Source organism: Salvelinus sp. IW2-2015, linkage group LG17, assembly GCF_002910315.2.
Source record: "Salvelinus sp. IW2-2015 linkage group LG17, ASM291031v2, whole genome shotgun sequence".
NCBI lineage: Eukaryota > Metazoa > Chordata > Actinopteri > Salmoniformes > Salmonidae > Salvelinus > Salvelinus sp. IW2-2015.
Window position 1 is genome coordinate 6,296,875 of NC_036857.1, and position 15,189 is coordinate 6,312,063.

At 41.4% G+C, this 15,189-nt stretch overlaps 1 protein-coding gene across 1 annotated transcript in view; it reads left to right on the plus strand.

Moving 5' to 3' along the window:
- The window catches only part of LOC111977115 (zinc finger protein 704-like), a 111,856-nt gene that overhangs the window by 8,600 nt on the left and 88,067 nt on the right, over positions 1–15,189 (plus strand). The window contains exon 2 of the mRNA XM_024006425.2: positions 5,722–5,951. Within this exon, the coding sequence (XP_023862193.1) occupies positions 5,722–5,951 (230 nt within the window). The remainder of the gene's footprint in view (positions 1–5,721; positions 5,952–15,189) is intronic.

A 15,189-nucleotide genomic window follows, 5' to 3' on the forward strand; every position in this document is an offset into this window, starting at 1 on the left:
GCAAGAGTTGGTCATTATTAGTGAACGCTACAAGAAGTTGATCATTTGTAATGCCGCTGTGCAAGACGTTGGTCATTGTTAGTGAATGCTGCAAGAAGTTGGTCATTATTAGTGAATGCTACAAGACGTGGTTCATTATTAGTGAACGCTACAAGAAGTTGGTCATTATGTAATCGCGTGCTGCAAACGTTGGTCGTTGTTAGTAATGCTGCAAACGTTGGTCATTTTAGTGAATGCTACAAGATGTTGTCATTATTAGTGAATGCTGGCAAACGTTGGTCATTGTTAGTGAAATGCTACAAGAAGTGGTCATTGTTAGTGAATGCTACAAGATGTTGGTCTTATTAGTGAAGCAACAAGATGTTGGTCATTATTAGTGAATGCTAGAGAAGTTGTCATTGTTAGTGAATGCTTACAAGAGTTGGTCATGTGTTACGGGTGAATGCTAGCAAGTCTGTTGTCATATTAGTGAATGCTAGCAGAGACGTTGGTCATTGTTAGTGAATGCTACAAGAGTTGTCATTGTTAGTGAATGCTACAAAGATGTTCTGGTCAATTATTAGTGAATGCACAAGAATGATTGGTCATGTATTAGTGAAGTGCTACAGATGTTGGTCATTATTAGTGAATGCTGCAAGATGTTGGTTCATTTTAGTGAATGCTACAAGATGTTGGTCATTATTAGTGAATGCTGCCAAGATGTTGGTCATTGTTATGGAATGCTGCAAGATGTTGGTATATTTGAATGCTACAAGATGTTGTCATTATTAGTGACATGCCTGCAAGATGTTGGTCATTATTAATATGCTGCTCAGATGTTGTCATTATTAGTGAAGCTGCAAAGATGTTGGTCATTATTAGTCGAATGCCACAAGAATGTTGGTCATTATTAGTGAATGCTGCAAGAAGTTGGTCATTATAAGTGAATGCTGCAAGATGTTGTCATTATTAGTGAATGCTACAATGTTGGTCATTATTAGTGAATGCTACAAATGTTGGTCATTATTAGTGAATGCTGCAAGATGTTGGTCATTATTAGTGAATGCTGCAAGTGTTGGTCAATTATTAGTGAATGCTACAGATGTTGGTAATTATTAGTGAATGCTGCAAGATGTTGGTCATTATTAGTGAATGCTACAATATGTTGGTCATTATTAGTGAATGCTACAAGATGTTGGTCATTATTAGTGAATGCTACAAGATGTTGGTCATTATTAGTGAATGCTGCAAGATGTTGGTCATTATTAGTGAATGCTACAGGAAGTTGGTAATTATTAGTGAATCTACAGGAAGTTGTTATTAATTATACATTTTTCTCAGAAAACTTGGGGGCCAAATAAATCACCTGTGGCGACCAGTTGGGGAATCCTACTTTAAACAATAGGCTATAGATTCTAGTTGTCAGTGCCTCCTAACTGTTGGACAGATTTAAGTGTTGGTGCCTCTAGAGATAAAACCTCTCTCATCGTCACTCAATGCCTACGTTTACCTCCACTGTACTCMCATCCTACCATACCCTTGTCTGTAAATTATGCCTTGAATCTATTCTTCCACGCCCAGAAATCTGCTCCTTTTACTCTCTGTTCCGAATGCACTAGACGACCAGTTCTTATAGCCTTTAGCCGTACCCTTATCCTACTCCTCTTCTGTTCCTCTGGTGATGTAGAGGTTAACCCAGGCCCTGCAGCCCCAGCACCACACACATTCCTCAGGCGCTCTCATTTGTTGACTTCTGTAACTGTAAAAGCCTTGGTTTCATGCATGTTAACATCAGAAGCCTCCTCCCTAAGTTTGTTTTATTCACTGCTTTAGCACACTCCGCCAACCCTGATGTCCTAGCCGTGTCTGAATCCTGGCTTAGAAAGGCCACCAAAAATCCTGAAAATTCCATCCCCAACTACAACTTTTTCCGACAAGATAGAACTGACAAAGGGAGCGGAGTTGCAACCTACTGCAGAGATAGCCTGCAGAGTTCTGTCATACTATCCAGGTCTTTTAACTTTTAACTTCTGGCCAAAAGCCAAGTGTAGCGCGCCAAATTCAAATATATTACTATAAAAATCAATCTTTCATGAAATCACACATGAAAGACACCAAATTAAAGCTACACATGTTGTGAATCCAGCCAACATGTCTGATTTCAAAAAGGATTTACGGCGAAAGCACACCAAACGATTATGTTAGCTCAGTACATAGCCACAGAAAAACACAGCCATTTTCCCAGCAAAAGATAGTAGTCACAAAAAGCAGAAATAGAGATAAAATTAATCACTAACCTTTGATGATCTTCATCAGATGACACTCATCATGTTACACAATACATTTGTTTTGTTCAATAATGTGCATATTTATATCCACAAATCTCGGTTTACATTGGCGCCATGTTCAGAAATGCCTCCAACATATCCGGAGAAATTGCAGAGAGCCACGTCAAATAACAGAAATACTCATCATAAACTTTGATGAAAGATACATGTTTTACCTATAATTAAAGATACACTTGTTCTTAATGTCAGATTTCAAAAAAACATTACGTAAAAAGCACACCATGCAATAATCTGAGACGGCGCTCAAACATAACAAAATTTCTCCGCCATGTTGGTGTCAACAGAAAAACGAAATTACATCATAAATATTCTCTTACCTTTGATCATCTTCATCAGAATGCACTCCCAGGAATCCTAGTTCCACAATAAATTGTTGTTTTGTTCGATAATGTCCATTACTTATGTATAAGTAGCTACTTTTGCTAGCATGTTTAGTGCACATGTCCAAACGCTCGCGCAAATGCAGGCGAACTCGGACRAAAACTTCAAAAAGTTATATAACAGGTCGAATAAACTGGTCAAACTAAGTAGAGAATCAATCTTCAGGATGTTGTTATCATATATATTCAATAACGATCCAACCGGAGCATTCCTTCATGTCTGTAGAATTTATGGAACGGAAGGCGATATCATGAAGAAAGCGCGTGACCAGGAACTGGCAATCTGCCAGACCACTGACTCATTCCCCTCCCATCCGGCCCCACAACACAGCATAAGCTTCATTCCACATTCTACAGACTGTTGACATCTAGTGGAAGGTGTAGGAAGTGCAAACAGATCCATATCTTACAGGGAATTGAATCGGCGATGAGTTGAACATTGACCAGTCTCAGAATTCTCACTTCCTGTTTGGATTTTTTCTCAGGTTTTTGCCTGCCATATGAGTTCTGTTATACTCACAGACATCATTCAAACAGTTTTAGAAACTTCAGAGTGTTTTATATCCAATAGTAATAATAATATGCATATATTAGCATCTGGGACAGAGTAAGAGGCAGTTCACTATGGGCACGCAATTCATCCAAAAGTGAAAATGCTGCACCCTATCATAAAGAAGTTAAACATCTTTTAAAAATCCACCTTTCCAGAAACAAGTCTCTCACTGTTGCCGCTTGTTATAGACCCCCCTCAGTCCCCAGCTGTGCCCTGGACACCATATGTGAATTGATTGCCCCCCATCTATCTTCAGAGTTCGTACTGTTAGKTGACCTAAACTACAATCTAAGCTAGATGCCCTCAATCTCGCACAAATTATCAAGGAACCTACCAGGTACAACCCTAAATCCGTAACCATTGGCACCCTCTTAGATATCATCCTGACCAACTTGCCCTCTAAATACACCTCTGCCGTCTTTAACCAGGATCTCAGTGATCACTGCCTCATTGCCTGTGTCCGTAATGGGTCCGTGGTCAAACGACCACCCCTCATCACTGTCAAAGGCTCCCAAAAATACTTCAGCAAGCAGGCCTTTCTAACCGACCTCACCCGTGTATCCTGGAAGGATATTGACCTCATCCAGTCAGTAGAGGATGCCTGGTTGCTCTTTAAAGTGCTTTCCTCACCATCTTAAATAAGCATGCCCCATTCAAAAAAATGTAGAACTAAGAACAGATATAGCCCTTGGTTCACCCCAGACTTGACTGCCCTTGACCAGCACAAAAACATCCTGTGGCGTTCTGCATTAGCATCGAATAGTCACCGCGATATGCAACTTTTCAGGGAAGTCAGGAACCAAAATACACAGTCAGTTAGGAAAGCTAAGACTGGATTTTTCAAACTGAAATTTGCATCATGTAGCACTAATTCCAACATTTTTGGGACACTGTAAAGTCCATGGAGAATAAGTGCACCTCCTCCCAGCTGCCCACTGCACTGAGGGTAGGAAACACTGTCACCACCGATAAATCTACGATAATCGATCATTTCAATAAGCATTTTTCTACGGCCGGCCATGCTTTCCACCTGGCTACCCCTACCCCGGCCAATAGCTCTGCCCCCTGCAGCAACAGTCTCTATAGGGGTTCCACAGGGTTCAATTCTCTGGCTGACTCTTTTCTCTGTATATATCAATGATGTTGCTCTTGCTGCTGGTGATTCTCTGMTCCACCTCTACGCAGACGACACCATTCTGTATACATCTGGCCCTTCTTTGGACACTGTGTTAACAAACCTGCAAACGAGCTTCAATGCCATACAACACTCCTTCCATGGCCTCCAACTGCTTTTAAATGTAAAACTAAATGCATGCTCTTCAACCTATTGCTGCCCACACCTGCCCACCCGACCAGCATCACTACTCTGGACGGTTCTGACTTAGAAAATGTGGACAATGAAAAATACCTAGGTGTCTGGTTAGACTGTAAACTCTCCTTCCAGACTCACATTAAGCATCTCCAATCCAAAATTAAATCTAGAATCGGCTTCCTATTTCACATCAAAGCCTCCTTCACTCATGCTGCCAAACGTACCCTCATAAAACTGACTATCCTACCGATCCTTGACTTCGGCGATGTCATTTACAAAATAGCCTCCAACACTCTACTCAGCAAACTGGATGTAGTCTATCACAGTGCCATCTGTTTTGTCACCAAAGCCCCATATACTACCCACCACTGCGACCTGTATGCTCTCGTTGGCTGGCCCYTACTACATATTCGTCGCCAAACCCACTGGCTCCAGGTCATCTATAAGTCTTTGCTAGGTAAAGCCCCGCCTTATCTCAGCCCACTGGTCACCATAGCAACACCCACCCGTAGCACGCGCTCCAGCAGGTATTTTTCACTGGTCATCCCCAAAGCCAACACCTGCTTTGGCCGCCTTTCTTCCAGTTCTCTGCTGCCAATGACTGGAACGAATTGCAAAAATTACTGAAGCTGGAGACTTATATCTCCCTTTCTAACATTAAGCATCAGCTGTCAGAGCAGCTTACCGATCACTGTACCTGTACACGGCCAATCTGTAAATTGCACACCCAACTACCTCATCCCCATATTGTTATTTATCTTCTTKCTTTTGCACCCCAGTATCTCTACTTGCCCATCATCATCTGCACATCTATCACTCCAGTGTTAATGCTAAATTGTAATTATTTTGCCTCTATGGCCTATTTATTGCCTTACCTCCCTAATCTTCTACATTTGCACACACTGTACATATATTTTTCTATTGTGTTATTGACTGTACTTTTGTTTATGTGTAACACTGTTGTTGTTCTTGTCGCACTGCTTTGCTTTATCGTGGCCAGGTCGCAGTTGTAAATGAGAACTTGTTCTCAACTGGCCTACCTGGTTAAATAAAGGTGAAAAAAAAAATGTGGACTAAAAATCACCAACATAACAGTTCTGAGACTGCAACCATTTCTCTGCTGTGTGTGTACTGTTCTTCATCCTTCAGATGGGTTGTGGTGGCGAGGCAGATGAGAGGAACAGTGGTCTGACTGGGGTCCTTACTAACGGCAGTCCCACTCACTGCCTGATCCTGAACGGGCAGAAGCCGGACAGACACATGCACTCGAAAGCGAGGAATCCGCTGGTGCCTGATGGTTTCCAGGAAACCGGACATCAAGTGCCACCCGAGGAGAGAAATCCCCACCCCTCTTCCCACATACCTGTYCCCCGACGCAGGTAGGGACCACATGGCTAATAACATAGTAGTGTTGTCACAATACCAGCATTTKTCATTCGATACCGATACCAGGTTTAGTATCACAATACTCGATACCATCACGATACTTATTTCCAAAACGATACCAAAATGATACCACAAACAATATATATTAGCTAAAGTCACAAAATGGCACTTGATCCAGACAGATAAACTTTAGGACTTATTTTATTGGAAACTGCTAAGAAAACATACTGTATTCTTTTATTGTACTTATTAACAACATTTGCATGGAAGAAGCAATCTGTTCTTTTCGAAAAGTGTGCACTGTCTCTTTAAGAAATGAATGACGTTATTTGCTTAATTTGCAAGGCAGAATGWGGCTGTGGAATCTGACTTTGTGACTCGGGAATCTAGTGGAAACCAGACGAGAGGCAAAGRAAGATGAAGAAGTGAATGATGTTTTGGTGGCATGGGAGACAATGTGAATTAGTAACATTTTTGGTGCCTGTCAGCTTTTAAATTAGAATATTTTGTGTTATTGTTTGCATATTATCACAAACAAAGTACTAGGATTGTGAATTCAGCTGTAAGCTAGCAAGGAAAGTTAGCCTACAATTAAAGCTGGAAGCTACCGGTTTCGTTCTGCATTGTAAAAGTGTCTAGCCTGTATTGACATTGTTTTGTGAACAGTAATGAAAAGTTTCAACATTTCTAGATGCCGTGTTGCATTATTCAAGTGTGTTCCTCACTAGGGTATGTGGGACGGTAGCGTCTCACCTCGTCAACAGCCAGTGAAACTGCAGGGTGCCAAATTCAAAACAACAGAAATCCCATAATTTAAATTCCTCAAACATACAAGTATTTTACACCATTTTAAAGATACACTTGTTGTWAATCCAGCCAAAGTGTCCGATTYTAAAAAGGTTTTACGACGAAARCACACCAAACGATTATGTTAGGTCAGAGCCAAGTCACAGAAAAAGACAGCCATTTTTCCAGCCAAAGAGAGGAGTAACAAAAAGCAGAAATAGAGATAAAATTAATCCTAACCTTTGATGATCTTCATCAGATGATACTCATAGGACTTCATGTTACACAATACATGTATGTTTTGTTCGGTAAAGTTCAATTTATATCCAAAAATCTGAGTTAGGCGGGACGCTACTGTCTCACTTGGCAAAAGCCAGAGAAAATGCAGGCCAAATTTAAATTAATTACTATAAAAATCAAACTTTCATTAATCACACATGAAAGATACCAAATTAAAGCTACACTGGTTGTGAATCCAGCCAACATGTCAGAAATCAAATAGGCTTTTCTGCGAAAGCAAACAATGCTATTATCTGAGTTAGCACCATAGTAAACAAAGAGAATGAGAAGCATATTTCAACCTGCAGGCGCGGCACAAAACGCAGAAATAAAAAATATAATTCATGCCTTACCTTGACGAGCTTCTGTTGTTGGCACTCCAATATGTCTCATAAACATCACAAATGTTCCTTTTGTTCGATTCATTCCGTCGATAATATCCAAAATGTCAATTTATTTGGCGAGTTTGATCCAAGAAAAACACCGGTTCCAAATTCTGAAACGTGACTACAAAATATCTCAAAGGTTACTGTAAACTTTGCCAAAAAATGTCAAACTACTTTTGTAATACAACTTTAGGTATTTTTAACGTAAATAATCGATCAAATTGAAGACGGGATGATCTGTGTTCAATACAGGATTAAAACCAACTGTAGCTAGTGTCTGGTCTTTGGCTATGCCGGATTAAGTGTTATGACATGCTATTCTATAAAATACTTTCTCCGTAATTAATATTACCTGATTGAGCTAATCATGTAAATGTAATTAACTAGAGAGGAGGGGCACCACAAAATAATATTTATAGAGCTGTTATCTTCCGAATAAACTCTTAAAGACCTAGTAATATTTTACATCAATAGCAGTCAAATTTAATCGTCACCTTATTTCAGTCTCATCTGAAAGTTGTAAATTCTTGGTTATCTTCACGAACCCTGGCTAACAAGTTGAATTAGAAATACAAATTGGTTTAATATATTTATTTACTAAATACCTAACCAATCACACAGAATTACATATAACAGAATGAATCGTACTTGATTACAAATGACGTCATAAAGGAAAACATCCCTAGCGGGCGGAACATATATGACAGCTTGTTACACAAAAGAAAAGGTGCTGGGTTTGAGTGAGGAGCGGGAAGACTGAGGAACAAAGGGTGAAGTTGTGCTATCGTAAATACAATATCTATGCATTCTAAATTACCGCCCATTTGGAAAAGGAAAATGCAATAAATATTTACTCTGAGCTGCGCTTCGGTAGGTTGGTGGTAATAGGAAGGCCGTGTTGCCCAACCGGGTCCTTTGTCCTTTGAAGAATTCTCTGCTGCTGCTGCTGGGTGGTAGACGGATACTCTGTCTGTCCTAATTTACGTTTGCAGCTGCTGTTGCTAACTCAACGTCTAGGAGGTATCACTTCTATAGTGAATAAGAGTTCAAAGTTCATACCATTCGCAACCAAAGCTCATGCTGAGTTGGCTTAGTTCTGTAGTTGACATCTGAACCATTCTGACATCGGACCATCGTCCTCACATCCTCGGAACAGGAAGTTACATTTTCGTCAATGGCTTATATAGTGGAGGAGAAGGGTGTGTCTGAAAAGTTTATAACCCATGTCTCTTCACAGGGGCGGGCCAATGGTTGAGCAGAGCCCTACATTTATGTAACCCAAATCTCTGATTTGGAAGCTAAAATTACATTTAATCTCTTCACAAATAATTTCATATTCAAACATTTGAATTGAACAACAATTCCAAGTGAATCCGATACTCTGATGTGTAGACTTTCCACAGTAGAGTTTATGTCATTCTATCATTGATGAGAATGTGCCAGATGACAACCGAACTGACATAATATACCTTAAGTACCACCGCATGTGTTCAGTTGGTCGGATTACCAGAATATAGATCATTTCTCCCAACTTCTGATGTTCCCAGAATCTCTATGTTAACCAAAGGTTTTCTAATGTCACATCAGTAGAGTAGGGAGAGGAAAAAGGGGGGAAGAGGTATTTATAACTGTCATAAACCTACCCCCAGGCCAACGTCATGACACTAGCTTTCTGGTCATGCGCTTCTAACAAACAGGACATTTCGAGTGACCCTCCTTCAAGATGGCCGTACTTCTTCATTACACAAAGGAATAACCTCAACCAATTTCTAAAGACTGTTGACATCCAGTGGAAGCGGTAGGAACTGCAAGAAGGTCCCTTAGAAATCTGGTTTCCCAATGAAAACTCATTGAAAAGAGAGTGACCTCAAAAAAAGAAATTCTGAATGGTTTGTCCTCGGGGTTGCGCCTGCTAAATAAGTCCTGTTATACTCACAGACATATTTCAAACCGTTTTAGAACCTTAGAGTGTTTTCTATCCAAATCTACTAATAATATGCATATCTTATCTTCTGGGGATGAGTAGCTGGCAGTTTAATTTGGGCATGCTTTTCATCCAAAATTMCGAATGCTGCCCCGTACACAAGAGAAGTTAACTTCTGTGCAGCGTGACTGGGGAYTGGGGAGCTAATGCAGCTCAGACAGCTCTAGCAATGAATGACTAAGTGGAGCAGGCTCTTTGCTCTTGGCGCTATAAAGGGGCTATGCTGATACAGACGTGATCCTCTCAATCACGTAAGACACATTTGACAGAAGTACCGAACGTAACAAAAATGATAGTACCTAACTGTACATATTTTTTTGTATCGAAAAGTACTGAAGTTTCGGTATACTGTGCAACACTATAACATAGATGTTACCAAGTACTGTGTCGATAACAATATGGTTATTACCAGTGGCATGGTTGCTGCTTCACCCAGAGTTGGGTCAATACCAGTCCTGGTCCAGATGAAATAGAATTTCTGAAATTGAAAATAGCTCTAAGATGTTTTCACCTAAAAATCCAAACCCAAGTTCTGAATAAACTGGAGTTGAAATGGAAATGACTCTGACCTTGTGGTGGTTCAAACTATCCTGTGGTTTGGGCATAAATGCCGTGGGGAGTCTTGGTCAGATGCCTGCTGTTGGATTCTTAGAAAGCATTCCAGTGTTTCAGAATAGTTCTGATTCTCAAGATCTAAAATAAATGCCTTAAAGTAAATGCCTTAAATGGTTAAAATAAATGCCTTAAATGGTTAGTTTTAGAATAAGGTCAAGATTGCCCAATCATGTGGGTGAGAATGGAAGATATGATGGTCATGATGCTGGTGACTGATAAACCAATACTGCTCTCACTGTAATAGTGAGACCACTAGCTTATGAACCAATCGCTATATTAATCCATACACAAATCAGTGCACATGATATCAATGACTTGTATCACTGCCTTGTTCACCATGGCCAACCACACTAAATGTGGTCTTTACCTTAACATTGAGATCCAAGCAGTTCACTCATTCAACGCTACAAAAAATTACCCATGTTTCACTTTGTTGAGCGTGATGTCTTTCATACTAGAGGATATTGTGTTCATAAAGATTCGTTCCTTGGATTGGACATGAAAGGTTATGGAATTATCGACCCCCACAGRCCCCCACCCCCCTTATAATCTGTAAATCAGTATAATGTCCAAGTGAAATTGACTCCTGCGACTTAATCCCTGTCTCATATTCAGATAAAAGGGTTAACACTTTACATTTTTCTAATATCTCTTTTCTCTGTTTCATCCCAGTATCAGTAAGCCAGGCGTGCGCTCTGAGTGGCTAGACAGACCAGTGTGTGTATGTTGACATGTTTTTCTCTCAGTAGTTTGTATTGTTGTGTGTTGACTCATGACTAGCATGAGCGAGAGGGTAAGGCTGTTTTCTCTGTTGCTGTGACACACACCCACCCACCCACACACACACACACACACACACACACACACACACACACACACACACACACACACACACACACACACACACACACACAACACACACACCACACACACCACACACACACACACACACACACACACACACACACACCACACAGAGAGAGACAGGCAGGCAGCGTCAGACGAGAGAGAGAGAGAGAGAACAGCAGCAGTCAGAGAGGAGAGAGGAGAGAAACACAGCAGTCAGAGAGAGAGAGAGAGAGAGAGAGAGAGCAGGCAGCAGTCAGAGAGAGAGAGAGAGAGAGACAGGCAGCAGTCAGAGAGAGAGAGAGAGAAGAGAGAGACAGCAGCAGTCAGAGAGAGAGAGAGAGAGAGACAGGCAGCGTCAGAGAGAGAGAGAGAGAGCTGTGTCCTGTCCAGGGACATGACCGTCAGCGCTCTGCTAGATAACATGCTACACAACAGATGAGGTCTGGACGGCTGCAGGCAGACGCTTTTGAGAGCCTTTTTTTCAAAATGTTTTAGAACCATTGATAGGTTGGAGAAGCTGTCCTATCTTAGGGGAGGGCTAGGGAGGGCTCTATCTCCTATGTGTTTGTTTTCATAGTGGTAGTAGGAACTGGCCTGTTTCTCCTCTGCCACTCCCCACCAGCTGTCACAGTTGTGGTTTTCTGCTAGGGCAGTGGTGCGAACAACAGTTTGGTGGTTTTCTGCTAGGGCTGTGGTCGAATCACAGTGGGGTTTGTCCTGCTAGGGCGTGTGTCGAACACAGTTGGGGTTTTCTGCTAGGGCAGTGTGGTCGAATACAAGTTTGGTTTTCTGCTAGGGCAGTGTGTCGACCAGTTGGGGTTTCTGCTAGGGCAGTGGTGTCGAACACAGTTGGGGTTTCTGCTAGGGCAGTGTGTCGAACACCGTTGGGGTTTTCTGCTAGTGGCAATGGTGTGAACACAGTTGTGGTTTTCTGCTCAGGGCAGTGTTCCGAATATCAGTTGTGGTTTTCTGCTAGGCAGTGTGTCGAACACAGTTGGGGTTTTTTCTGCTAGGGCATGTGTCGAACACAGTTAGGGTTTTCTGCTAGGGCAGTGTGTCGAACACAGTTGGGGTTTTCTGCTAGGGCAGTGTGTCGAAACAGTTTGTGGTTTTCTGCTAGGGCAGTGTGTCGAACACAGTTGTGGTTTTCTGCTAGGGCAGTGTGTCGAACACAGTTGTGCGTTTTTGCTAGGGAGTGTGGTCGAACACAGTTTGGGGTTTTTCTGCTAGGGCAGTGTGTCGAACACAGTTGGGGTTTTCTGCTAGGGCAGTGTGTCGAACACAGTTGTGTAAAAGTGTTCAGTTCAGTTCATGGTTGTATTGCTGGGTTACTGTGTACTGCAAACAAGCTAAAACAAGCCTCTCTGCACAGAGGAGAGGAAGGACTCAGGAGGTGCACACAAACACACACACAGATACAGCTGATAAAAATAACTAAAGAACGTGTGAATGAACAAAAAGAGGTCCAGTGGAATGGTTGGGCCAGCTTTTTGGCTGGTTCGTTGTGAAAATGTTTTCTTATCTCTGCTCCTGCAGGTATTGACTCTGATGCAGTTGTTGAAGTGAATGGAAATAGTGCCCCTAGTTTATCTATGTCAGCGCTGTGACAGATTGCCACTAGGGCCGTGACGGTCATGGAATTTTGATGCCGGTTATTGGTCTGCCAAAATACGCACATGTTCTCCTCTCCTCCACCCCTGACTGCGTGTGCTGCTGCTGGAAGGGGGGCATTGCCTAGGCAACCAAGGACTCGTTTGTTACAACACCTTGTTTTTTTTCAGCAAGAAGCAACAAAGTTTCATCATGTTGTAAAGAGTCCATGTTACTGCGTAAATGGACTCAACCACACGAATGCTCGGTCGTCCCAAGTCAGTTGTTYATTGTACAAAAATTAAAAAATAATAATAATAATGATAAAACAACGGTTATGACGGTTATTTCTTTTCATGACAGTCTTCATCCATAATCGGCAGAGGTAATCAGCAGCATGGTGGTTATGGAGGCTGGATGAAGCACAGGTTACACACACAGTTCGTACTTTCACAACTAGGGGATAGTCAGATCTATTTGGCTTGCCCTCCCGAAGTTGTTGACTTGTGCTAGAATATTATTTTACAATTTACCACCCAGCCATATTATTAGCCATGATTAGGGCCTTGGCGCTTCCCTGACCTTGTGACCTGACCAGGAAGAAAATGAGCCAGCCCTGAGAGAGAGAGAGAGACTGCAACTCTAATCCCAGCATATGTTTTATAGCCTTCCTCACCAATTATCCCTATCTAAGCTGTGTGCATGCAGTTCCTGGAGCAGTAACGTGCAGAAGAATTGCAGCCCACGCAGAGATGGACAAGATTGAACTTCACTAAAATGTACACTATCTTTCCTGGCTTTAAACAGAGAAACATTTCTCCATGCTGTGGAAATTGGCATTAAATCAATAAAATAACAGTCCCTTTCAATGCAACAAACCAAATCCAACTTCAAGACTGAGTTGGTGATTTTGTTGTAGGCAGGGGTGAAAGTAGATTACATTTTTTACCGGTACGGGACACCCAAGTGCGAGCACACATTTTTTTTTATAATTCAGAAATTACAAGGTAGCCTACTCCGCTGACACTGACTAACAGGTCAATAAAAACTACGTTGTCTAATCCATATAATTGGCCTACGAAAAGGGGAGACACAATACGATATGAGGAGGAAATTATTGTCCCAAAACAAACAAAAGTGGCACTGACTCGATGAGAAAGACAGTGAATATGCATGCTTACTGGAGATATGGCAGATGTTCTCCGCTGGTGCCAATAAGATGTTTGCTCAATTAAGTTAAGAATTTTTATATCTAAAAGATAGATTGGAGTCTTTTCATTGTCATCTCTTTACAGCAATAGCCATTTGCTTTCCGAACAGTTTTTCCGCGATTGTATTTTTTAATATCACGATATGCCTGGCTGGGTCTCTCAGCTTTTCACTGACAGTAGCAACTTAACAATAATCTATTTGGTATTTGCAGCGTACGATGCCCAAATTGCGGGCCCTTCTGACTGTAGGCTATGCGATTTAAAACAATTCACTTTTTTAAGAAGCTAATGATCCTCTGTGGTCAAATAACTTGACTGGCCTGCACAGAGCCCTGACCTGAACCCCATCAAATACCTTTGGGATAAATTAGAATTATCTTGTGGCTGAATGGAAGCAAGTCCCCGCAGCAATGTTTCAACATCAAGTGGAAAGCCTTCCCAGAAGAGTTGAGGCTGTTATAGCAGTAAAGGGTGGACCAACTCCATATTAATGCCCATGATTTTGGAATGAGGTGTCCAATACTTTAGGTCATGTAGTGTATCTCCTGTCCCATTTGAGCTACAGTTATGAAATGTTGTACATATATGCTAGGGATGTAACAGTTCACCAAACCCACAGTTCGGTACGTACAGTATTGTGGTTTTGGATTCACAGTTCGCTTGCCAGCAGTTACTGGAGTTCATTTTTGGTTATTTGGCAAAAGATTCAAAAACTGCAAAGCACCCTATTTGTGGCCCAAGTCCAGCTTCTGTGATGGCATTAACAATGTTCCTATCATTGTCTGTTGTGACAGGGATTGTTATGTTGGGCCTCACAAAAAGAGGTCTTCACGGGTCCAAAGATCTGTGTGCACTATTTCTATGCTTCCAGTTCTTAAGTTTAGTTTTTTGCGTCTTTCACTTTCAAACAGCTGAAAATACAATATTTTTGGTTATTGAAAAGATATTTCACAGCAGTTGAGATGGTCCAATGGTTCTCTACACTGCTTGTTTTGTCAAATTAACTGATATTAGGCGAACTATTTGAATTTTAGAAACCAGGAAATGGCGTAGAGATTTCTGCATATTGCACCTTTAATTAGAATTTTAGAAACCAGGAAATGGGTTTAATTGCATCATTTTTATTCCATCTTCCATTGATTATATAACCTCCTAACGTTCTTCCATTGATTATATAACCTCCTAACGTTCTTCCATTGATTATATAACCTCCTAACGTTCTTTGCCACACACGGAGGTTCTATGACTGTAGTGCTACTTTGATGACTTTTGATTGGCCGTCAACAAGCTACATGCGCCACTCATGAAATGCATACTGTACTGCATACTGTACTGTAATTTTTATCTCTATCAGAATCAGGGCTGCTTGAATAGAAAGGGGAGACAAAGTTGTGTTCTTGTTTCTTTGTATTTCCATCTTGCACCGGTGGAATGCTGGGGGGAAGTCGGTGTAAATATATCAACATGTTTGAGATGTTAGTGGAATGCTGGGATGAAGTCGGTGTAAATATGTCAACATGTTTGAGGTGTT